General features: G+C 41.9%; 1 protein-coding gene across 1 annotated transcript in view; it reads left to right on the top strand.

Annotated features, from left to right (window-relative positions):
* The window catches only part of MORC3 (MORC family CW-type zinc finger 3), a 340,436-nt gene that overhangs the window by 102,105 nt on the left and 211,334 nt on the right, over positions 1–26,997 (top strand). The window contains exons 6-7 of the mRNA XM_053705944.1: positions 9,200–9,347; positions 12,016–12,147. Of these exons, the coding sequence (XP_053561919.1) occupies positions 9,200–9,347; positions 12,016–12,147 (280 nt within the window). The remainder of the gene's footprint in view (positions 1–9,199; positions 9,348–12,015; positions 12,148–26,997) is intronic.

The following is a 26,997-nucleotide window of genomic DNA, read 5'->3' as shown; positions in this document are numbered from 1 at the left end:
ATTCAGGGTTTACAATTGTGGCGCGCAGAGCGCTCTGGCTAAAGTCTTGGTCGGCGGATGTATCTTCCAAGACAAAATTGCTTAATGCCCCTTTCAAAGGTAAGACCCCTTTTGGGCCAGAATTGAAAGAGATTATTTCAGTCATCACTGGGGGAAAGGGCCATGCCCTCCCACAAGATAAACCTTTCAAGGCTAAGAATAAGTCCAATTTTCGTTCCTTTCGCAATTTCAGGAACGGACCGGCTTCCAACTCGGCAGCCTCTAGACAAGAGGGTAACGCTTCCCAGACTAAACCAGCTTGGAAATCAATGCAAGGCTGGAACAAGGGTAAACAGGCCAAGAAACCTGCTGCTGCTACCAAGACAGCATGAAGAGGTAGCCCCCGATCCGGAACCGGATCTAGTAGGGGGCAGACTCTCTCTCTTTGCTCAGGCTTGGGCAAGAGATGTTCAGGATCCCTGGGCACTAGAAATAGTCTCTCAGGGTTATCTTCTAGAATTCAAGGAACTACCCCCAAGGGGAAGGTTCCACATGTCTCACTTATCTTCAAACCAAGTAAAGAGACAGGCATTCTTACATTGTGTAGAAGACCTGTTAAAGATGGGAGTGATACTCCCAGTTCCAACTGTGGAACAAGGTCAGGGGTTTTACTCAAATCTGTTTGTAGTTCCCAAAAAAAAAAAAAAAAAAAAGAGGGAACTTTCAGACCAATTCTGGATTTAAAAATTCTAAACAAATTTCTCAGAGTGCCATCGTTCAAAATGGAAACTATTCGAACGATTTTACCTACAATCCAGGAGGGTCAATTTATGACTACCGTGGATCTAGAGGATGCGTATCTGCATATTCCTATCCACAAAGATCATCATCAGTTCCTAAGGTTCGCCTTTCTGGACAAACATTACATATTGTGGCTCTCCCATTCGGACTAGCCACTGCTCCAAGGATTTTCACAAAGGTGCTCGGGTCCCTTCTAGCGGTTCTAAGACCCAGGGGCATTGCAGTGGCACCTTACTTGGACAACATCCTAATTCAAGCGTCGTCTCTTTCAAAGACAAAGGCTCACACATTGTTCTAGCCTTTCTCAGATCTCACGGGTGGTAGGTGAACATAGAAAAATGTTCCCCGTCTCCGTCAACAAGAGTCCCTTTCTTGGGAACAATAATAGATTCTTTAGAAATGAAGATTTTCCTGACAGATGTCAGAGAGTCAAAGCTTCTAAACGCTTGTCAAGTTCTTCACTCTGTTCTACGGCCTTCCATAGCTCAGTGCATGGAAGTAGTAGGGTTGATGGTTGCAGCAATGGACATAGTTCCTTTTGCGCGAATTCATCTAAGACCATTACATCTGTGCATGCTCAAACAGTAGAATGGATACTATACAGACTTGTCTCCAGTGATTCAAGTAGATCAGAAGACCAGAGACTCACTCCGTTGGTGGCTGACTCAGGATCACCTGTTCCAGGGAATGAGCTTCCGCAGACCAGAGTGGGTCATTGTCACGACCGACGCCAGTCTATTAGGCTGGGGCGCGGTCTGGGATTCCCTGAAAGCTCAGGGTCTATGGTCTCGGGAAGAGTCTCTTCTCCCGATAAACATCCTGGAACTGCGAGCGATATTCAATGCTCTCCGGGCTTGGCCTCAACTAGCAAAGGCCAGATTCATAAGATTCCAATCAGACAACATGACGACTGTTGCTTACTTCAACCATCAGGGGGGAACAAGGAGTTCCCTGGCAATGAGAGAGGTGACCAAGATCATCAAATGGGCGGAGGATCACTCCTACCACCTGTCTGCGATCCACATCCCAGGAGTGGAAAACTGGGAGGCGGATTATCTGAGTCGTCAGACCTTTTCATCCGGGGGAGTGGGAACTCCACCCGGAGGTGTTTTTTTGCCCAGTTGACCCAATTATGGGGCATTCCAGACATGGATCTGATGGCGTCTCGTCAGAACTTCAAGGTTCCTTGCTATGGGTCCAGATCCAGGGATCCCAAGGCGACTCTAGTGGATGCATTAGTGGCGCCTTGGACTTTCAACCTAGCTTATGCGTTTCCACCGTTCCTTCTCATTCCCAGGCTGGTAGCCAGGATCAAACAGGAGAAGGCCTCTGTGATTTTGATAGCTCCTGCGTGGCCGCGCAGGACTTGGTATGCAGACCTGGTGAATATGTCATCGGCTCCACCATGGAAGCTACCTTTGAGACAGGATCTTCTAGTACAAGGTCCATTCGAACATCCAAATCTAGTTTCTCTCCAGCTGACTGCTTGGAAATTGAACGCTTGATTTTGTCTAAGCGTGGGTTTTCGGATTCTGTGATAGATACTCTGGTACAAGCCAGAAAACCTGTGACTAGAAAGATTACCATAAAATATGGAAAAGATATATATGTTGGTGTGAATCCAAGGGATTCTCATGGAGTAAGATTATAATTCCTAGGATCCTTTCCTTTCTCCAAGAAGGTTTGGATAAGGGATTATCAGCGAGTTCTCTAAAAGGACAGATTTCTGCTTTATCTGTCTTGTTACACAAACGACTGGCAGCTGTGCCAGATGTTCAAGCTTTTGTTCAGGCTTTGATCAGGATCAAGCCTGTTTACAGACCCTTGACTCCTCCCTGGAGTCTAAATTTGGTTCTTTCAGTTCTTCAAGGGGTTCAGTTTGAACCCTTACATTCCATAGATATCAAGTTGTTATCTTGGAAAGTTCTGTTTTTGGTTGCTATTCTTCTGCTAGAAGAGTTTCTGCATTATCTGCTCAGCAGTGTAATGTAATCCGCCCTATCTGGTGTTCCATTCAGATAAGGTTGTTTTGCGTACTAAACCTGGTTTCCTTCCAAAGGTTGTTTCCAACAACAATATTAACCAGGAAATAGTTGTGCCTTCTTTGTGTCCGAATCCAGTTTCAAAGAAGGAACACTTGTTACACAATTTAGATGTAGTCCGTGCTTTAAAGTTCTATTTAGAAGCAACAAAGGATTTCAGACAAACGTCTTCTCTGTTTGTAGTTTATTCTGGCAAGAGGAGAGGTCAAAAAAGCTACTGCTACCTCTCTTTCCTTTTGGCTGAAAAGCATCATACGATTGGCTTACGAGACTGCCGGACGGCAGCCTCCTGAACGAATCACAGCTCACTCTACTAGGGCTGTGGCTTCCACATGGGCCTTCAAGAACGAGGCTTCTGTTCATCAGATATGTAAGGCAGCGACCTGGTCTTCTCTGCACACTTTGTCCAAATTCTACAAATTTGATACTTTTGCTTCTTCGGAGGCTATTTTTGGGAGAAAGGTTTTGCAAGCCGTGGTGCCTTCTGTTTAGGTAACCTGATTTGCTCCCTCCCTTCATCCGTGTCCTAAAGCTTTGGTATTGGTTCCCACAAGTAATGGATGACACCGTGGACCGGACACACCAATGTTGGAGAAAACAGAATTTATGCTTACCTGATAAATTACTTTCTCCAACGGTGTGTCCGGTCCACGGCCCGCCCTGGTTTTTTAATCAGGTTTGAAGAATTTCTTTCTCTATACACTACAGTCACCACGGCACACTATAGTTTCTCCTTTTTTTCTCCTAACAGTCGGTCGAATGACTGGGGGGGCGGAGCCTGGGAGGGACTATATGGACAGCTCTTGCTGTGTGCTCTCCTTGCCTTTCCCTGTGGGGGAGGAGAATATCCCACAAGTAATGGATGACACCGTGGACCGGACACACCGTTGGAGAAAGTAATTTATCAGGTAAGCATAAATTCTGTTTTTTTTAGATTTTACAAGATGTCTCAATCTGATCCTATCTCAGAAGCTAATGTTGGAACCATGCTGCCTGAACTCCAGCTGTAGTATGTAACAGTTGTCATGAGAAGCTTTTGAATGTAGAGAAGGTTTCTTTTAGTGCTAGTATAGTATCTGTTGTTCCTTCAACATCTAATGTACATGATATCCCTGTTGATATGAAAAATTATATTGCTGATGTGATACAGAAGGCTATGGCTGCTATACCGCCTTTAAACGTAAAAGGTCTTTTAAAACTTCTCATAATACTGATGAAATTTGTAATGACCGACAACATACTGATATATCCTCCTCTGATGAGGATCTCTCTGGTTCAGAGGATCCATCTTCAGACATTGACACTGATAAATCATGTTATCTTTTTAAGGTTGAGTATATTTGTTCTTTGTTAAAAGAAGTGTTAATAACTTTGGATATTGAGGAGTCTGGTCCTCTTGATAATAAATCCAGTAAACATTTAAATTCTGTCTATAAACCTCATGTGACTACTCCTGAGGTTTTTCCTGTTCCTGATGCCATTTCTGATGTAATTACAAAGTAATGGTCTAAGCCTGGTACTTCTTTTGTTCCTTCTTCAAGGTTTAAAAAGTTGTATCCTTTGCCAGTGGCTAGATTAGAGTTTTGGGAAAAAGTCCCTAAGGTTGATGGGGCTATTTCTACTCTTGCTAAACTTACTACTATTTCTATGGAAGATAGTACCTCCTTTTAAGGATCCTTTAGATAGGAAAATTGAATCTCATCAAAGGAAAGCTTATTTGCATTCTGGCTATATGCTCAGACCTGCCATTTCTATGTCTGATATTGCGGCTGCATCAACTTTTTGGTTGGATAGCCTAGCACAACAGGAAAAAGACTCTGATTTGCATAGCATTGTTTGTTTGCTTCAACATGCTAATTATTTTATCTTTGATGCTTTTTTTAATATCATCAAGATAAATGTTAAATCTATGTCTTTAGCTATTTGAACTAGAAGAGCTTTATAGCTCAAATCATGGAATGCAGACATGGTATCTAAATTTAGGTTACTATCTTTCATTCCAGGGTAATAATTTGTGTGGTTCCCAGTTGGATTCAATTATTTCCACTATTACTGGGGGAAGGGAGTTTTTTGCCTCAAGATAAAGTCTAAAGGCAAATCTAGAGCTTCTAATCGGTTTTGTTCCTTTCGACAGAATACCACTCCTTCCCCTAAGGACTCTGGCTCCAATTGCAAGCCTTCCTCGAGTTGGAATAAATCCAAGCCTTACAAGAAACCAAAGCCAGTCCCCAAGACTGCATGAAGGTGTGGCCCTCGGTCCAGTTTTACTGGTGGGGGCAGATTGAAATTATTTCAAGACGTTTGAGCAGGTTCCATTCAGAATCATTGGATTCAGAATATTGTCTCCCATGGGTATCAAATTGGTTTCAGAATAAGACCTCCTGTGAGAAGATTTTTTTCTCTCTCGCGTTCCAACAAATCCTGTGAAAGCTCAGGCTTTTCTGAAATGTGTTTCAGATCTAGAGCTTTCAGGAGTGATTGTACCAGTTCCAATTCTGGAACAGGGTCTGGAGTTTTTATTAAAATCTATTCATTGTCCCGAAAAAGGAAAATTCTTTCAGACCAGTTCTGGATCTGAAGTTTTTGAATTCTTTTGTAAGAGTCCCAAGTTTCTAGATGGTGACTATAAGGACTATTCTACTTTTGTTCAGCAAGGTCATTACATGTCCTCAATAGACTTACAGGATGCGTATCTTCATATTCCGATTCGTCCAGACAACTATCGGTTTCTGAGATTTTATTTTCTAGACAAGCATTACGAGTTTGTTGCTCTTACATTTGTCCTAGCAACAGCTACAATAATCTTTTTGAACGTTCTGTCTGTAATCAGAGAGCAGGGTATTGCAGTGTTTCCTTATTTGGACGATATCTTGGTACTGGCTCAATCTTTTAATTTAGCAGAATCTCACACGAATCAACTTGTGTTGTTTCTTAGAAGACCTGGTTGGAGGATCAATTTACCAAAGAGTTCCTTGATTCCTCAGACAAGGGTCACCTTTTTAGGTTTCCACATAGATTGTGTCCATGACTTTGTCTTTAACAAACGAGACAAATAAAATTGGTTTCTGCCTGTCGAAACCTTCTGTCTCGATCATTCCCTTCAGTGGCTATGTGCATGGAAGTTTTAGGTCTCATGACTGCAGCATCGGATGCTATCTCCTTTGCTCGTTTTCACATGAGATCTCTGCAGCTTTGCATGCTGAATCAATTGTGCAGGGATTATAATTGGATATTACAGTTGATATGCTTAAATCCCAACATTCAACTCTCTCTGTCCTGGTGGTTAGTCCATTATCGGATTATTCAAGGGGCCTCTTTTGTTCATCCTGCTTGAACTGAGATTTCAACAGATGCAAGTGTCACAGGTTGGGAGCTGTCTGGGGGTCTCTGACAGCACAAGGAGTTTGGAATCCTCAAGAGGCCAGGTTACCAATCAATATTTTAGAACTCTGTGCTATTTTCAGGGCTCTTAAGGCTTGGCCACTATTAAAGAGAGAAATATTCATTTGTTTTCAGACAGAGAATATCATAACTGTGGCATGTCAATCATCAATGGAGGGATTTGCAGTCCTTTAGCGATGAAAGAATTATCTCTGATACTTTCTTGGGCGGAATCCAACTCCTGTCTAATTTCTGTGATACATATTCCAGGTGTAGACAATTGGGAAGCGGATTATCTTAGTTGTCAGTCTTTACATCCAGGGGAGTGGTCTCTCCATCCAGATGTATTTTGTCAGATTGTACAGATTTGGGGTCTCCCTGAAGTAGATCTGATAGCTTCCCATCTAAATAAGAACCTTCCCAGGTCCAGGGATCCTCAGGCGGAGATGGTTAATGCCTTCGAAGCAGTTCCTTGGTTTTACCAACCTGCTTACATTTTTCCGCCTCTAGTTCTCCTTCCAAGGGTGATCTCCAAGATCATATTGGAACAATTGCATGTGTTTCTGATAGCACCAGCATGGCCTCACAGGTTTTGGTATGCGGACCTTGTCTGGATGTCCAGTTGCCAACCTTGGCCACTTCCTTTAAGGCCAGACCTTCTGTCTCCAGGGCCATTTTTCCATCAGGATCTCAAATCGCTAAATTTAAAGGTATGGTAATTGAACGCTTAGTCATAGAGGTTTCTCTGACTCAGTGATTAATACTATGCTACAGGCTCCTAAGTCTGTTTCAAGAAAGATTTATTATCGGGTTTGGAAAACCTATATTTCATGGTGTTTTTCTCATAAATTCTCATGGCATTCTTTTAGAATTCCAAGCATTTAACAGTTTGTTCAGGATGATTTGGATAAAGGTTTGTCTGCAAGTACTTTGAAGGGACAAATCTCTGCTCTTTCTTTTTTATTTCACAGAAAAATTGCTAATCTTCCGGATATTCACTGTTTTGTTCAGGCTTTAGTTCGTATTAAGCCTGTTATTAAATCAATCTCTCCTCCTTGGAGTCTTAATTTGGTTTTGAAGGCTTTGCAGGTTCCTCCTTTTGAGCCTATGCATTCTTTGGATATTAAACTACTTTCTTGGAAAGTGTTGTTACTTTTGGCTATCTCTTCAGCTAGAAGAGTTTCTGAATTGTGTGCTCTCTCTTGTGAGTCTCCTTTTCTGATTTTCCATCGGGATAAGGCTGTTTTGCGGACTTAGTTTAAATTTCTTCCTAAGGTTGTGAATTCTAACAACATTAGTAGGGAAATTGTTGTTCCTTCCTTGTGTCCTAATCCCAGGAATACTCTTGAAAGATCTTTACATTATTTGGATGTTGTAAGAGCTTTGAAATATGTTGTAGCTACTAAAGATTTCAGGAAGACTTCTAGTCTAGTTGTTGTTTTTTCTGCCATTTCTTTGGCATCTTGGTTAAAGCTTTTAATTCACAAGGCTTATGTAGAGGCGGGACAGTCTCCGACTCAGAGAATTACAGCTCATTCTACTAGATCAGTCGCCACTTCTTGGGCTTTTAAGAATGAAGCTTCAGTTGATCAGATTTGCAAAGCAGCAACCTGGTCTTCTTTGCATACATTTACTAAATTTTACCATTTTTATGTATTTGCTTCTTCTGAAGCAGTCATTGGTAGAAATGTTCTTCAGTCATCTGTTTCAGATTGATTATTCTGCTTATGATTTAAGTTTTTTTTCTTGAAATGTTTGTGAAATTTTTTTAAGATAGACATTTTTTTTTTGTGGATTAAATTTTTTCAGCGGATATAGCTGTTTTTTTTTATCCCTCCCTTTCTAGTGACTCTAATGTGGTCTTCCACATCTTGGGGGTATTTCTATCCCATATGTCACAAGCTCATGGACTCTTGCCAATTACATTAATGAAAACACAATTTATGTAAGAACTTACCTGATAAATTCATTTCTTTCATATTTGAGTCCATGAGGCCCACCCTTTTTTATGGTGGTTATGATTTTTGTATAAAAAATTTCCAGTTCCTCTTTTTGTATGCTTTTTTACTCCTTATTTTATTAAACTGAATTGTGGGTGTGTTGAGGGGTGTATTTATAGGCATTTTGAGATTTGGGAAACTTTTCCCCTCCTGGTAGGATTGTGTATCCCATACGTCACTAGCTCATGGACTCTTGCCAATATGAATGAAATGTATTTATTGGGTAAGTTCTTACATAAATTTGTTTTTCGCCAGGCATGTTTACTGTTAAAGTTTCACTTTTATTTTATGTCTTCTGTTGCCTCCCTCACACAGCCATGCTCCATGCTGATAACTGTGGAGCACTTTTTGTTGAAGGAATGAAGGCTTCAGGAGAGGTTAGGACTGTACAAGGCTTCTAAATGCAGCCTAGAATGACAACATAACAAGCAGAGCACACTATAACCCCTTGGCTACCAGAGATGATTTCAGTTCATTCACTTATGTGCTGTAGTCATCAGGTTTTTTTTTCAGATTTTTTTTTCCAGGTTTTTGTAAATCCAGCCGTATATCAACTAGGAGGCAAAAACACCCTATCATACCAGAGCATAAAACCCCACATTTTACAAAGTGACAATTCAAATAAGGGGTTGTATGTCCTTTTGGTGTTTTGGGAAGGTGAACTGATGCTATATGTGGGACAATAAAATGTGTGTTTGAGATATTTAGGAAAGAACTCCCATACTCTTATTTACTATGGATGCCATATAAAAATTTTTTTCCCCATTTGATACAGTGGCATTTTCTAAATATGCTTGGTTTGCAGAAAGAAAAAAAGTATAATTAGTGTGCAAATGCAATTAGGGCCAAACAACTCCTGCACAGCAGTGTGAAAATGGCTCAACAGCAAACTGGTAAAGCATATAGCCCACAATGTTATTAATTTTCTTTCAAGTTGCTTTGAAAATGTCTTTATGCACAGCATATTAACATGCAAATTTCTTTTTATAATAATAGGGACAAACGTGGTTGCCATGAATTTGATTTTGAGAAGGATAAGTATGATATCCGCATTCCTGAAGAAATTGATGGAACTGGGAAAAGAGGGTATAAGAAACAGGAGAGAGCTGATCAGATTGCACCAGACAGCGATTATTCACTAAGAGTATGTACAGTCCTCAATTATGAATCTGCAGCATTTTTTTTCAACCTAGACACTAAGGTGTCTAGTTTAGGCAGAGCATGCACTTCTGTTTTTTGTTTTAAAAAAATAAACTTCCAGTTTACTGCTTTGTTCTTTTCATATCCTTTGCTGAAAAGTAAATCTAGGTAGGATCATAGCAGCTCAGAGGAATGAAATGTCTATAGCACTTTTGTAGCGTTTGTAGCAATGTTATACATTGCAAACACTGCTGCTACAGACAAATACACATCCCTGAGCCTACCTTTAATAATATAAGTTAATTGGATTTTTTTTTTTAAATTGAAGTTTAAATTTTATTTAACTGTCCCTTTTAAGACTCTGTTCCAAATGTATTATAAAAGCATAGCTTTTTTTTTTTTCTTCTTTCAGATGTGTGTTTAAAACAAATTTCCTTTCTTGTACATACCTTGGCTGCTAAAAAAAAAAAAAGTGACTTTCCAGTTATAGCTCTAACAATGGTCAGTATTATTACAGTAGAAAAAAGAGGCAGTGAAGGCAAACTAAACTTCCATTATTCAGTGTGCATGTTTAAATTATTGTTTACTTCTGTTATCTAATTTGCTTTGTTCTCTTGGTATCCTCTGTTTAAAAGCATACCTAGGTAGGCTTAGTAGGAGCAATGCACTACTTTGCGCCAGCTGCTGATTTGTGGCTGTATATGTGTGTTGCCATTAACTCATAAATTATGATTATAATAACAACAAAGGATAGTTGGAAAGTTGTTTAACTACTTGACGACCACCAACGTAACCTGTACGTCGACAGTCTTTCACATAGTCCCAATACATGCATTGGAAATAACGATGTCGGCAAGACCACGCTATATCTACATTCCTCTGGAAGAGAGGCAATACAAGCACAGTTTTGCTGCTCTAATAAAACCCCTAACGACCGCGGATGTACCATCGGTTGTTAAGGAGTTAGAATTGTTCTGAATCATTAAAGAAAACATTTTGGTTTCATATTCCTTAAACTTTTTTTTTTAATTTAAATTTGCATAGTGTATATCTGCAAATAATCTGCATACAAATTGTTTTACAAGCATTTAAAGGACCGGTAAATACAATAGATTTGCATATTCGACAAATGTATGATAACAAGACAATACAACAGCACTTGGTCTGAATTTTAAATGAGTAGTAGATTTATTTATTTTTCTGAAAAATTTCAGTTATATTTATTTCCCCTCCCACTGCACCATGGGACAGCCATCAGCCAATCACAAATACATATATGTATATTCTGTGAACATGCTCAGTAGGAATTCGTGACTCAAAAAGTGTATGCACATTTTTTTTAATGGAAGCAAATTGGAAAATTGTTTAAAGTTACATGCTCTATCTGAATCATGACAGTTTAATTTTTACTTGAGTGTCCCTTTAACATACAGCATGACATGGTCAGCTGGACTTCAGAATACTTGTGTATCTTTACTGTGTATGACACATTTATGTCAGCTAAACAATTTATTTTCTAAAAGCACATGCATATTTGATAGCATTGTTCACCCATCTTCTCATTTTTAATTGTAATTAGTGAAAAATATCAGTTACACTTAAAGGGACAGGAAACCCCAAAAATTAATGATTTGCATAGAAAATACAATTTTAAACAACTTTCCAATTTACTTCTATTATCAAACTTACTTCATTATCTTGTTATCCTTTGGTGAAGGAACAGCAATGCTCTACTGGCAGCTAGCTGTACACATATAGTTAGCCAATCACAAGAGACAAATGTGTGCAGGCACCAATCATCAGCTATCTCTCACTAGTGTAGGATTTGTGTGTTGTATTTTTAAACAAGGGATACCAAGAGAACGAAGCACATTCAAAAATAGAAGTGAATTAAGTGTCTTAAAATGAATCATGCAAGTTTAATTTCGACTTTCCTATCCCTTTAATGGCCCATTACAGTTTATAAATGACATGCTCTAATTCATTGGAGCATGTAATTTACAACTAGTGACCCTACACCTCTGTGTTTAGCCCCATTTGTGTAGAGTAGAAGTACCACTCAGGACACACAGAGCACTGCTGGTCATGAGCGGAGACTGCTGCTGATCCATGCTGCAGGGTGTTCACAGGGAAACATGCATTGTGCTGTTGGACAGCACAAAAATAGTGTTCCTGGACAGCTTTATTCATGTTCCTCCCTGCAGCATGTGTAACTCATAAGTGTCCAGGAAAACATGGCCGAGGTGGCAGCCCTACGCACGAACCAGCTGTGTAACTAATGCTGTTGATTAGATCAGCTGCAGTTTCCAACCAGCAGTGCTCTGCGTGTCCTGAGTGGTACTTTTTCTCTACCCGCAAAGGGTTAAACACATAGAGATGCAGGATTTATAGTCTTAAAATTACATAACAAATTAGAGCATGCCATTTTTCAACTGCAATTGCCCTTTAAATTACCTGTAAATGAGTCAAATGATAAAGAGAGAACCCTCAAAGAGTGACTGATCAAATACATGTTTTTCATAGAGTAGCAGTAAATTGTTGCACTTCCCAATAATCGCTATCAGCCGTGTGTGTGTGTTTCTAGGGGTTCGATGAATAGGATAACCTCCTCTATTTTTCTGTGATACACATTGATTTTTAGTAATGCTACTAATTATAATTATGTTTTACAGGCCTACTGCAGCATTTTGTATTTAAAACCTCGGATGCAGATTATTTTAAGAGGCCAGAAAGTTCAAACTCAGCTTGTATCTAAAAGTCTGGCACACATTGAAAAAGATGTCTACAGACCGAAATTTATGGCTGTATCCTTGTGTTCTGGCGCTTTCATCTAAGCCCCCTCCCCATTAGCTTCTGGTCACCTTTTCTCACATGCAGCCACCTTCTCACCCTGCCACCTCTCACTTCCTCTAACTCCTCCTCTCCATAAACTTTCTCTTACTCAAACACAGCCTCATCCTCAACCTCTCTTTTTACCTCCCTGATATCCACTATCTTCCTCACCCTCTAACACAGCTGTCTCTTCACAATCTGCTTCACACCCTCTAATTCCTGTCTCATTCACACACAACACCCTCTGCACCTCATGTCTGTTACACACAGCCTCGTCCTTATCCTCTCACCCCTTCTTCTTTACACACAGCTTGCTAGTTCGTTGTTTTAAACGATTTATAGAAAACTTAGTTTTTTTGCCAATTAATTTCCTTGTTTTCTCTAAAAAATTAAAACAAATATATCTATGGATGTAGATTTGTTGGAGGATTGTATATAATACATAGTGTGATGGCATTGGGCTGTGGCAGAGGATGTCTATATCAATCCTTTTATATAAAGGGTTATGCAGCAGTGCTCCTTTAGTAAAAACAAATATGGGCAGACTTCACGGGTGCTGAACTCCATTGAATGCTAAAAGAGGGTGGAAGCTGGAAGTCCCAGAGAGATCAGATGCCTCCCATAAACCTCTCCACTCAGATGAGATTATCTAAAATGATCTTCCAAGTTGAGAAGCTGTCCGCATGCTATTTAATACATGGGGCCCTTTGGATATTTCTGTGTATTTTTTACAAATTTCATTGTATTTTCTCTATTGTAAAATAAAATACAGCTTCAGAAAGTGGGAGAGACAGGGGAGTTCCCAGGGGTATGTCTGAAACCCTATATATACTAAGCTAGCAAGTAGCAAAAACAAGTTAAGTTGTGGTAAAAAAAACATTTTTTATTTGCGTTTTCTGCAAACTGAAGCTGCAAGAGGATCACCCACAGCAGAGCTGTCTATATAGCTCCTCCTCTAACTGCCACTACCAGTCATTCGACCGAAGACAAGCAAGAGAAAGGAGAAACCATAGGGTGCAGTGGTGACTGTAGTTTAAAAATAAAACACACCTGCCTTAAAATGACAGGGCGGGCCGTGGACTGGATACAGAGCTGTAATATAGCTCCTCCCCTAACTGTCATACCCAGTCATTCTCTTGCAACTCTCAACAAGCAAGGACGTTGTAGGAGAGAGTGGTTAAATATAGCTAGTTTATTTTCTTCAATCAAAAGTTTGTTATTTTTAAATAGTACCGGAGTTGTGCTATTTTATCTCAGGCAGTAAATAGAAGAAGAATCTGCCTGAGGTTTCTATGATCTTAGCAGGTTGTAACTAAGATCCATTGCTATTCTCACATATGTCTGAGGGGATTACACAGATGAGGTAACTTCAGCGAGAGAATGGCGTGCAGTTTATTCTGCTATCAGGTATGTGCAGTTATAATTTTTTCTAGAGATGGAAAACACTAGAAAATGCTGCCGATACCGGATTAATGTAAGTTAAGCCTGAATACAGTGATTTAATAACGACTGGTATCATGCTTACTCCCAGAGTTAATACCCTTATGATATTTACAATATAAAATGTTTGCTGGCATGTTTAATCGTTTTTATATATGCTTTGGTGATAAAACTTTATTGGGGCCTAGTTTTTTCCACATGGCTGGCTTAAATTTTGACTAGAAACAATTTCCACTGTTGTAGTATAAAAGTTACAGTTGGTGCAGTTAAAATTACAAACTGTGACATCCAGCTTCCCTCTGAATGCTTTAGGACATCTCTAAAGGGCCCAAAGGCTTTCCAAAGTCGTTTATTGGGGAAGGTAGGGCCACAGCTTGCTGTGGCAGTTGGTTGTGACTGTTAAAAAACGTCTATTTCGTTTTTTTGATCTGTTTTTTGAACTAAGGGGTTAATCATCCATTTGCAAGTAGGTGCAATGCTCTGTTAACCTATTATACACACTGTAAAAATTTCGTTTGATTTACTGCATTTTTTCACTGTTTTTCAAATTCTGACAAAAAATTTTTCTCTTAAAGGCACAGTACCGTTTTTTATATTTGCTTGTTAACTTGATTTAAAGTGTTTTCCAAGCTTGCTAGTCTCATTGCTATTCTGTATAAACATGTCTGACATAGAAGAAACTCCTTGTTTATTATGTTTAAAAGCCATGGTGGAACCCCCTCTTAGAATGTGTACCAAATGTACTGATTTCATTTTATGCAATAAAGATCATTTTCTGTCTTTAAAAAATGTATCACCAGAGGAATCTGACGAGGGGAAGTTATGCCGATTAACTTTCCCCACTTGTCAGACCCTTTGACTCCCGCTTAAGGGACTCCCGCTCAAATGGCGCCAAGTACACCTAGGGCGCCCATAGCGTTTACTTTACAAGACATGGCGCAGTCATGGATAATACACTGTCAGCGGTATTAGCCAGACTACCTGAACTTAGAGGTAAGCGAGATAGCTCTGGGGAGAGACAAAATGCAGAGCATACTGACGCTTTAAGAACCATGTCTGATACTGCCTCACAATATGCAGAAGCTGAGGAAAGAGAGCTTCAGTCAGTGGGTGATGTTAATGACTCAGGAAAGATACCTGATTCTAATATTTCTACATTTAAATTTAAGCTTGAACACCTCCGCGTGTTGCTTAGGGAGGTTTTAGCTGCTCTGAATGACTGTGATACCATTGCAGTGCCAGAGAAATTGTGTAGACTGGATAAATACTTTGCAGTGCCGGTGTGTACTGATGTTTTTCCAAATACCTAAAAGGTTTACAGAAATTATTAATAAGGAATGGGATAGACCAGGTGTGCCATTCTCTTCCCCTCCTATTTTTAGAAAAATGTTTCCAATAGACGCCACCACATGGGACTTATGGCAGACAGTCCCTAAGGTGGAGGGAGCAGTTTCTACTCTAGTAAAGCGTACTACTATCCCTGACGAGGACAGTTGTGCTTTTTTTTTTTTTTTTTTGATCCAATGGATACAAAATTAGAGGTTACCTTAAGAAAATATTTATTCAACAAGGTTTTATCCTACAGCCCCTTGCATGCATTGCCCCTGTCACTGCTGCTGCGGCGGCGTACTGGTTTGAGTCTCTGGAAGAGGCTTTACAGGTAGAGACTCCATTGGATGACATACTTGGCAAACTTAGAGCACTTAAGCTAGCCAATTCTTTTATTCTGATGCCATTGTTCATTTGACTAAACTAACGGCTAAGAATTCTGGTTTTGCTATACAGGCGCGCAGAGCGCTATGGCTTAGATCATGGTCAGCTGACGTGACTTCCAAATCTAAGCTACTTAACATTCCCTTCAAGGGGCAGACCCTATTCGTGCCTGGTTGAAGGAGATTATTGCTGATATCACTGGAGGAAAAGGTCATGCCCTTCCTCAGGACAGGTCCAAATCTAGGGCCAAACAGTCTAATTTTCGTGCCTTTCAAAACTTCAAGGCAGGTGCGGCATCAACTTCCTCTAATAATAAACAAGAGGGAACTTTTGCTCAATCCAAGACGGTCTGGAGACCAAACCTGACATGGAAAAAAGATAAGCAGGTAAAAAAGCCTGCTGCTGCCGCTAAGACAGCATGAAGGAACGGCCCCCTATCCGGGAACGGATCTCGTAGGGGGCAGACTTTCACTCTTTGCCCAGGCGTGGGCAAGAGATGTTCAGGATCCCTGGGCGTTGGAAATTATATCCCAGGGATATCTTCTGGACTTCAAAGCTTCCCCCCCAAAAGGGAGATTTCACCTTTCACAATTATCTGCACACCAGATAAAGAGAGAGGCATTCTTACACTGTGTACGAGTCCTCCTAGTTATGGGAGTGATCCATCCAGTTCCAAAGGAGGAACAGGGACAGGGTTTTTACTCAAATCTGTTTGTGGTTCCCAAAAAAGAGGGAACCTTCAGACCAATTTTGGATCTAAAGATCTTAAACAAATTCCTCACAGTTCCGTCGTTCAAGATGGAAACTATTCGTACCATCCTACCACTGATCCAGGAGGGTCAATATGACTACAGTGGATCTAAAGGATGCTTATCTTCACATTCCGATACACAAAGATCATCATCGGTTTCTCAGGTTTGCCTTTTAAGACAGGCATTACCAGTTGTAGCTCTTCCCTTGGGATTAGCTACAGCCCCAATAATCTTTACAAAGGTTCTAGGGTCACTTATGGTGGTCGTAAGGCCGCAGGGCATAGCAGTAGCCCCTTATTTAGACGACATCCTGATACAGGCGTCAAACTTCCAAATTGCCAAGTCTCATACGGACGTAGTACTGGTATTTCTGTGGTCGCATGGGTGGAAAGTGAACGAGGAAAAGAGTTCTCTATCCCCACTCACAAGAGTTTCCTTTCTAGGGACTCTGATAGATTCTGTAGAAATGAAAATTCACCTGACGGAGTCCAGGTTATCAAAGCTTCTAAATTCCTGCCGGGTTCTTCATTCCATTACGCGCCCTTCGGTGGTTCAGTGTATGGAAGTAATCGGCTTAATGGTAGCTGCAATGGACATAGTGCTGTTTGCACGCTTACATCTCAGACCGCTGCAACTATGCATGCTCAGTCAGTGGAGCGGGGATTACACAGATTTGTCCCCTCAACTGAATCTGGACCAAGAGACCAGGGATTCTCTTCTCTGGTGGCTATCTCGGGTCCATCTGTCCAAAGGTATGACCTTTCGCAGGCCAGATTGGACAATTGTTACGACAGATGCCAGCCTTCTAGGTTAGGGTGCAGTCTGGAACTCCCTGAAGGCTCAGGGATCGTGGACTCAGGAGGAGTCTCTCCTTCCATTAAATATTCTGGAACTAAGAGCGATATTCAAGGCTCTTCAGGCTTGGCCTCAGTTAGCAACTCTGAGGTACATCAGATTTCAGTCGGACAACATCACGACTGTAGCTTACATCAACCATCAAGGGGGAACGAGAAGTTCCCTAGAGATGTTAGAAGTTTAAAAAATAATTTGCTGGGCAGAGATTCACTCTTGCCACCTATCAGCTATCCATATCCCAGGTGTAGAGCACTGGGAGGCGGATTTTCTAAGTCATCAGACTTTTCATCCGGGAGAGTGGGAACTCCATCCGGAGGCATTTGCACAACTGATTCATCGTTGGGGCAAACCAGAACTGGATCTCATGGCGTCTCGCCAGAACGCCAAGCTTCCGTGTTACGGATCCAGGTCCAGGGATCCCAAGGCGACACTGATGCTCTAGCAGCGCCCTGGTCTTTCAACCTGGCTTATGTGTTTCCACCGTTTCCTCTGCTCCCTCGACTGATTGCCAAGATCAAGCAGGAGAGAGCATCAGTGATTCTGAAAGCACCTGCATGGCCACGCAGGACCTGGTATGCAGATCTAGTGGACATGTCATCCTTTCCACCATGGTCTCTGCCTCTAAAACAGGACCTTCTACTTCAGGGTCCTTTCAACCATCCAAATCTAATTTCTCTGAGGCTGACTGCCTGGAGATTGAACGCTTGATTTTATCAAATCGTGGCTTCTCCGAGTCAGTTATTGATACCTTAAGACAGGCACAAAAGCCTGTCACCAGGAAAATTTACCATAAGGTATGGCGTAGATATCTTTATTGGTGTGAATCCAAGGGTTACTCATGGAGTAAGGTCAGGATTGCTAGGATATTATCTTTTCTCCAAGAAGGTTTGGAAAAAGGATTGTCAGCTAGTTAAGCGTCTGGCAGATGTTCCAGACGTTCAGGCATTTTGTCAGGCTTTAGTTAGAATCAAGCCTGTGTTTAAACCTGTTGCTCCACCATGGAGCTTAAACTTGGTTCTTAAGGTTCTTCAAGGAGTTCCGTTTGAACCTCATCATTCCATAGATATCAAGCTTTTATCTTGGAAAGTTCTTTTTTTGGTAGCTATTTCCTCGGCTCGTAGAGTCTCTGAGCTATCTGCCTTACAATGTGATTCTCCTTATCTGATTTTTCATACGGATAAGGTAGTCTGCGTACCAAACCTGGGTTGTTACCTAAGGTGGTATCTAACAAGAATATCAATCAAGAGATTGTTGTTCCATCCTTGTGTTACACAATTTGGACGTGGTCCGTGCTTTAAAGTTTTACTTACAAGCTACTAAAGATTTTCGTCAAACATCTGCTTTGTTTGTTGTCTACTCTGGACAGAGGAGAGGTCAAAAGGCTTCGGCAACCTCTTTTTCTTTTTGACTAAGAAGCTTAATCCGCTTAGCCTATGAGACTGCTGGACAGCAACCTCCTGAAAGGATTACAGCTCATTCCACTAGAGCTGTGGCTTCCACTTGGGCCTTTAAAAATGAGGCTTCTTTTGACCAGATTTGCAAGGCGACGACTTGGTCTTTGCTTCATATTTTTTCAAAATTTTACAAATTTGATACTTTTGCTTCTTAGGAGGCTATATTTAGGGGAGAGGTTTTACGGGCAGTGGTTCCTTCCATTTAAGTTCCTGCCTTGTCCCTCCCTTCATCCGTGTACTTTACCTTTGGTATTGGTATCCCACAAGTAATGGATGATCCGTGGACTGGATACACCTTACAAGAGAAAACACAATTTATGCTTACCTGATAAATTTATTTCTCTTGTGTGTATCCAGTCCACGGTCCGCCCTGTCATTTTAAGGCAGGTAATTTTTAAATTTAAACTACAGTAACCACTGCACCCTATGGTTCCTTCTTTCTCGGCTTGTTTTCGGTCGAATGACTGGCTATGACAGTTAGGGGAGGAGCTATATTACAGCTCTGCTGTGGGTGTCCTCTTGCAACTTCCTGTTGGGAATGAGAATATCCCACAAGTAATGGATGATCCGTGGCCTGGATACACCACAAGAGAAATAAATTTATCAGGTAAGCATAAATTGTGTTTTTCTCTTGTAAGGTGTATCCAGTCCACGGATCATCCATTACTTGTGGGATATTAATACCAAAGCTATAGGACACGGATGAAGGGAGGGACAAGGCAGGTGCTTAAACGGAAGGCACCACTGCCTGCAAAACCTTTCTCCCAAAAATAGCCTCCGAAGAAGCAAAAGTATCAAATTTATAGAATTTTTAAAAAGTATGAAGCGAAGACCAAGTTGCCGCCTTACAAATCTGTTCAACAGAAGCCTCATTCTTAAAAGCCCATGTGGAAGCTACCGCTCTAGTAGAATGAGCTGTAATCCTTTCAGGAGGCCGCTGGCCAGCAGTCTCATAAGCTAAGCATATTATACTCCTTAGCCAAAAAGAAAGAGAAGTTGCCGAAGCCTTTTGGCCTCTCCTCTGTCCAGAGTAGACAACAAACAATGCAGATGTTTGACGAAAATCTTTAGTAGCTTGTAAATAAAACTTTAAAGCACAAACCACGTCAAGATTGTGTAAAATACGTAGTGACGGTACAACAATCTCCTGATTGATATTTTTATTAGATAACACCTTAGGTAGAAAACCAGGTTTGGTACGTAACACTACCTTATCGGAATGAAAAAATGAGATAAGGAGAATCACATTGTAAAGCAGATAACTCCGAAACTCTTCGAGCCGAGGAGATAGCTACTAAAAACAAAACTTTCCAAGATAAGAGCTTAATATCTATGGAATGCAAAGGTTCAAACCGAACCCCTTGAAGAACCTTAAGAACTAAATTTAAACTCCAAGGCGGAGCAACAGGTTTAAACACAGGCTTAATTCTGACTAAAGCCTGACAAAACGCCTGCACGTCTGGAACATCCGCCAGACGTTTGTGCAAAAGAATAGACAGCGCAGAAATCTGTCCCTTTAAGGAACTTGCTGACAAACCCTTCTCCAATCCATCTTGGAGAAAAGATAATTTTCTAGGAATCCTGACTTTACTCCATGAGTAACCCTTGGATTCACACCAATGAAGATATTTACACCATATCTTATGATAGATTTTCCTGGTGACAGGCTTTCGCGCCTTTATTAGGGTATCAATGACCGACTCGGAGAAACCACTCTTTGATAAAATCAAGCGTTCAATCTCCAAGCAGAGAAATTAGATTTGGATGGTTGAAAGGACCCAGAAGTAGAAGGTCCTGCCTCAGAGGCAGAGTCCATGGTGGAAAGGATGACATGTCCACCAGATCTGCATACCAAGTCCTGCGTGGCCACGCGGGTGCTATCAAAATCACTGATGCTCTCTCCTGCTTGACCTTGGCAATCAGACGAGGGAGCAGAGGAAACGGTGGAAACACATAAGCCAGGTTGAAGGACCAAGGCGCTGCTAGAGCATCTATCAGCGCTGCCTTGGGATCCCTGGACCTGGATCCGTAACAAGGAAGCTTGGCGTTCTGGCGAGACGCCATGAGATCCAGTTCTGGTTTGCCCCAACGTTGAATCAACTGTGCAAACACCTCCGGATGGAGCTCCCACTCCCCCGGATGAAAAGTCTTTCGACTTAGAAAATCCGCCTCCCAGTCCTCTACTCCTGGGATATGGATAGCTGATAGGTGGCAAGAGTGAATCTCTGCCCAACGAATTATCTTTGAAACCTGCAACATCGCTAGGGAACTCCTTGTTCCCCCTTGATGGTTGATGTAAGCTACAGTCGTGATGTTGTCCGACTGAAATCTGATGAACCTCACTCCCGCTAACTGAGGCCAAGCATGAAGAGCATTGAATATCGCTCTTAGTTCCAGAATGTTTATCGGAAGGAGAGTCTCCTCCTGAGTCCATGACCCCTGAGCCTTCAGAGAGTTCCAGACTGCCCCCCAGCCCAGAAGGCTGGCATCTGTTGTTACTATTGTCCAATCTGGCCTGCGGAAGGTCATACCTTTGGACAGATGGACTCGAGATAGCCACCAGAGAAGAGAATCCCTGGTCTCTTGATCCAGATTTAGTAGAGGGGACAAATCTGTGTAATCCCGATTCCACTGACTGAGCATGCAGAGTTGCAGCGGTCTGAGATGTAGGCGGGCAAACGGCACACTGTCCATTGCCGCTACCATTAAGCCAATTACTTCCATACACTGAGCCACCGAAGGGCGAGAAGTAGAATAAAGAACACGGCAGGAATTTAGAGGTTTTGACAACCTGGCCTCTGTCAGTTAAATCCTCATTTCTTCAGAATCTATCAGAGTTCCCAGGAAGGAAACTCTTGTGAGAGGGGATAGAGAACTCTTCTTTTCGTTCACTTTCCACCCATGAGACCTCAGGAATGCCAGAACAATGTCTGTATGGGACTTGGCAATTTGGAAATTCGATGCCTGTATCAGAATGTCGTCTAAGTAAGGGGCTACTGCTATGCCCCACGGCCTTAGGACTGGCAGAAGTGACCACAGAACCTTCGTAAAGATTCTTGGTGCCGTAGCTAACCCAAAGGGAAGAGCCACAAACTGGTAATGCCTGTCTAGGAAGGCGAACCTGAGAAACCGATGATGATCTTTGTGTATCGGAATGTGAAGATAAGCATCCTTGAAATCCACGGTAGTCATGTATTGACCCTCCTGGATCATAGGTAGGATGGTTCGAATAGTCTCCATCTTGAAAGATGGGACCCTGAGAAATTTGTTTAGGATCTTGAGATCTAAGATTGGTCTGAAGGTTCCCTCTTTCTTGGGAACCACAAAAAGATTTGAATAGAATCCTTGCCCCTGTTCCTCCTTTGGAACTGGGTGGATCACTCCCATAACTAGGAGGTCTTGAGCACAATGTAAGAAGGCCTTATCTGCAGATAATTGTGAAAGGTGAAATCTTCCTTTTGGGAAAGAAGTTTTGAAGTCCAGAAGATATCCCTGGGACAAAATTTCCAACGCCCAGGGATCCTGGACGTCTCTTGCCCAAGCCTGGGCGAAGAGAGAAAGTCTGCCCCCTACTAGATCCGTTACCGGATCGGGGGCCAATCTTTCATGCTGTCTTAGAGGCAGCAGCAGGCTTCTTGGCCTGTTTACCTTTGTTCCAAGCCTGGTTAGGTCTCCAGACCAGCTTGGACTGGGCAAAATTTCCCTCTTGTTTTGTATTAGAGGAAGATGATGCCGCACTCGTCTTAAAGTTTCGAAAGGCACGAAAATTAGTTTGTTTGGTCCTTAATTTGTTAGACCTATCCTGAGGAAGGGCATGACCTTTTCCTCCAGTAATATCAGAAATTATCTCTTTCATTCCAGGCCCAAATAGGGTCTGCCCCTTGAAGGGAATATTGAGAAGCTTAGACTTTGAAGTAACGTCAGCTGACTAGGATTTAAGCCATAGCGCCCTACGCGCCTGAATAGCAAAACCTGAGTTCTTAGCCGTTAGTTTAGTTAAATGAACAACGGCGTCAGAAACAAATGAATTGGCTAGCTTAAGCGCTTTAAGCTTGTCAAGTATATCATCCAATTGAGTTTCTACCTGTAAGGCCTCTTCCAGAGACTCGAACCAGAAGGCCGCAGCAGCAGTGACTGGGGCAATGCATGCAAGAGGCTGGAGAATAAAACCTTGTTGAACAAACATTTTCTTAAGGTAACCCTCTAACTTTTTATCCATTGGATCTAGGAAAGCACAACTGTCCTCGACGGGGATAGTTGTACGCTTAGCTAGGGAAGAAACTGCTCCCTCCACCTTAGGGACCGTTTGCCATAAGTGTCTTGTAGCGGCATCTATTGGAAACATTTTCTTAAAAATAGGAGGGGGAGAGAACGGTACACCTGGTCTATCCCATTCCTTAGTAATAATTTCTGAAAACCTTTTAGGTATTGGAAAAACATCAGTGTAAACAGGCACTGCATAGTATTTATCCAATCTACACAATTTCTCTGGCACTATAATGGTGTCACAGTCATCCAGAGTAGCTAAAACCTCCCTGAGCAACACGCGGAGGTGTTCAAGCTTAAATTTAAATGTTGACATATCAGAATCAGGTTGAAGCATCTTCCCTGAGTCAGAAAAATCACCCACAGAAAGAAGCTCTCCTGCCTCAGCTTCTGCATATTGTGAGGGGATATCAGACATAGCTACTAAAGCGTCAGAGTGCTCTGTATTTCTTCTGTTATGTGTGATCAGTCCACGGGTCATCATTACTTCTGGGATATTATCTGCTCCCCTACAGGAAGTGCAAGAGGATTCACCCAGCAGAGTTGCTATATAGCTCCTCCCCTCTACGTCACCTCCAGTCATTCTCTTGCACCCAAAGACTAGATAGGAGGTGTGAGAGGACTATGGTGATTATACTTAGTTTTTAAAACTTCAATCAAAAGTTTGTTATTTTACAATAGCACCGGAGCGTGTTATTACCTCTCTGGCAGAGTTTGAAGAAGAATCTACCAGAGTTTTTTCTTATGATTTTAACCGGAGTAGTTAAGATCATATTGCTGTTTCTCGGCCATCTGAGGGAGGTAAAAACTTCAGATCAGGGGACAGCGGGCAGTTGAATCTGCATTGAGGTATGTAGCAGTTTTTATTTTCTGAATGGAATTGATGAGAAAATCCTGCCATACCGTTATAATGAACATGTATGTATACTCTACACTTTAGTATTCTGGGGATGGTATTTCACCGGAATTACTCTGTAAAAGTACATTAAACCTTTTAATAGGTATTTTTCATGTTAAACGTTTTTGCTGGAATGTAGAATCGTTTGCATTAATGAGGTACTGAGTGAATAAATATTTGGGCATTATTTTTCCACTTGGCAGTTTGCTTGTTTTAATTATGACAGTTTCGATCCGGTTCATCTCTAACAGAACTCAGGGGTCTTCAAACTTCTTTGAAGGGAGGTAGATTCTCTCAGCAGAGCTGTGAGACTTATATAGTGACTGTGATTTAAAACGTTGCTGTAATTTTTATGTTTAAAATTTAATTAGTGTTATTTTACTAATGGGAACAAACCTTTGCTAAAAAGTTGTGTTGTTTTTAAAGAGTGATGCTATAACTGTTTTTCAGTTCATTATTTCAACTGTCATTTAATCGTTTAGTGCTTCTTGAGGCACAGTACGTTTTTGTTAAATAAGATTGTAACCGAGTTGCATGTTTATTGCTAGTGTGTTAAACATGTCTGATTCAGAGGAAGATACCTGTGTCATTTGTTCCAATGCCAAGGTGGAGCCCAATAGAAATTTATGTACTAACTGTATTGATGCTACTTTAAATAAAAGTCAATCTGTACAAATTGAACAAATTTCACCAAACAGCGAGGGGAGAGTTATGCCGACTAACTCGCCTCACGTGTCAGTACCTGCATCTCCCGCCCGGGAGGTGCGTGATATTATGGCGCCTAGTACATCTGGGCAGCCATTACAGATAACATTACAAGATATGGCTACTGTTATGACTGAAGTTTTGGCTAAATTACCAGAACTAAGAGGCAAGCGTGATCACTCTGGGGTGAGAACAGAGTGCGCTGATAATTCTAGGGCCATGTCTGATACTGCGTCACAGCTTGCAGAGCATGAGGACGGAGAGCTTCATTCTGTAGGTGACGGTTCTGATCCAAGCAGATTGGATTCAGATATTTCAAATTTTAAATTTAAATTGGAAAACCTCCGTGTATTACTAGGGGAGGTCTTAGCGGCTCTTAACGATTGTAACACTGTTGCAATACCAGAGAAAATGTGTAGGTTGGATAAATACTTTGCGGTACCGGCGAGTACTGACGTTTTTCCTATACCTAAGAGATTAACTGAAATTGTTACTAAGGAGTGGGATAGACCCGGTGTGCCGTTCTCACCCCCTCCAATATTTAGAAAGATGTTTCCAATAGACGCCACCACACGGGACTTATGGCAAACGGTCCCTAAGGTGGAGGGAGCAGTTTCTACTTTAGCTAAGCGCACCACTATCCCGGTGGAGGATAGCTGTGCTTTTTCAGATCCTATGGATAAAAAATTAGAGGGTTACCTTAAGAAAATGTTTGTTCAACAAGGTTTTATATTGCAACCCCTTGCATGCATCGCGCCGATTACGGCTGCGGCAGCATTTTGGATTGAGTCTCTGGAAGAGAACCTTAGTTCAGCTACGCTGGACGACATTACGGACAGGCTTAGAGTCCTTAAACTAGCTAATTCATTCATTTCGGAGGCCGTAGTACATTTAACCAAACTTACGGCTAAGAATTCAGGATTCGCCATTCAGGCACGTAGGGCGCTGTGGCTAAAATCCTGGTCGGCTGATGTAACTTCTAAGTCCAAATTACTTAATATACCTTTCAAGGGGCAAACTTTATTTGGGCCCGGTTTGAAAGAAATTATTGCTGACATTACAGGAGGTAAGGGCTACGCTCTACCTCAAGACAAAGCCAAAGCTAAGGCTAGACAGTCTAATTTTCGTCCCTTTCGGAATTTCAAAACAGGAACAGCATCAACTTCCACTGCACCAAAACAGGAAGGAGCTGTTGCTCGTTACAGACAAGGCTGGAAACCTAACCAGTCCTGGAATAAGGGCAAGCAGACCAGGAAACCTGCTGCTGCCCCTAAGACAGCATGAACCGAGGGCCCCCGATCCGGGACCGGATCTAGTGGGGGGCAGACTCTCTCTCTTCGCCCAGGCCTGGGCAAGAGATGTCCAGGATCCCTGGGCGCTAGAGATTATATCTCAGGGATACCTGCTAGACTTCAAGTTCTCTCCCCCAAGAGGGAGATTTCATCTGTCAAGGTTGTCAACAAACCAAATAAAGAAAGACGCGTTTCTACGCTGTGTACAAGATCTATTATTAATGGGAGTGATCCATCCGGTTCCGCGGTCGGAACAAGGACAAGGGTTTTACTCAAACCTGTTTGTGGTTCCCAAAAAAGAGGGAACTTTCAGACCAATCTTGGATTTAAAGATCCTAAACAAATTCCTAAGAGTTCCATCGTTCAAAATGGAAACTATTCGGACAATTTTACCCATGATCCAAAAGGGTCAGTACATGACCACAGTGGATTTAAAGGATGCTTACCTTCACATACCGATTCACAAAGATCATTACCGGTATCTAAGGTTTGCCTTCTTAAACAGGCATTACCAGTTTGTAGCCCTTCCATTCGGATTGGCTACGGCTCCAAGAATCTTCACAAAGGTTCTGGGTGCCCTTCTGGCGGTACTAAGACCGCGAGGAATTTCGGTAGCTCCGTACCTAGACGACATTCTGATACAAGCTTCAAGCTTTCAAACTGCCAAGTCTCATACAGAGTTAGTTCTGGCATTTCTAAGGTCGCATGGATGGAAAGTGAACGAAAAGAAGAGTTCTCTCTTTCCTCTCACAAGAGTTCCATTCTTGGGGACTCTTATAGATTCTGTAGAAATGAAGATTTATCTGACAGAAGACAGACTAACAAAGCTTCTAAATGCATGCCGTGTCCTTCATTCCATTCAACTCCCGTCAGTAGCTCAATGCATGGAGGTGATCGGCTTAATGGTAGCAGCAATGGACATAGTACCCTTTGCACGCCTACATCTCAGACCGCTGCAATTGTGCATGCTGAGTCAGTGGAATGGGGATTACTCAGATTTGTCCCCCACTCTGAATCTGGATCAAGAGACCATAAACTCTCTTCTATGGTGGCTTTCTCGGCCACATCTGTCCAGGGGGATGCCATTCAGCAGGCCGGACTGGACAATTGTAACAACAGACGCCAGCCTACTAGGTTGGGGCGCTGTCTGGAATTCTCTGAAGGCTCAGGGACAATGGAGTCAGGAGGAAAGTCTCCTGCCAATAAACATTCTGGAATTGAGAGCAGTTCTCAATGCCCTTCTAGCTTGGCCCCAGTTAAAAACTCAGGGGTTCATCAGGTTTCAGTCGGACAACATCACGACTGTAGCTTACATCAACCATCAGGGAGGGACAAGAAGCTCCCTAGCAATGATGGAAGTATCAAAGATATTTCGCTGGGCAGAGTCTCACTCTTGCCACCTGTCAGCAATCCACATCCCGGGAGTGGAGAACTGGGAGGCGGACTT

This window comes from Bombina bombina, chromosome 3 (genome assembly GCF_027579735.1).
Source record: "Bombina bombina isolate aBomBom1 chromosome 3, aBomBom1.pri, whole genome shotgun sequence".
NCBI lineage: Eukaryota > Metazoa > Chordata > Amphibia > Anura > Bombinatoridae > Bombina > Bombina bombina.
This window is presented reverse-complemented; position numbering and strand designations above follow the sequence as displayed.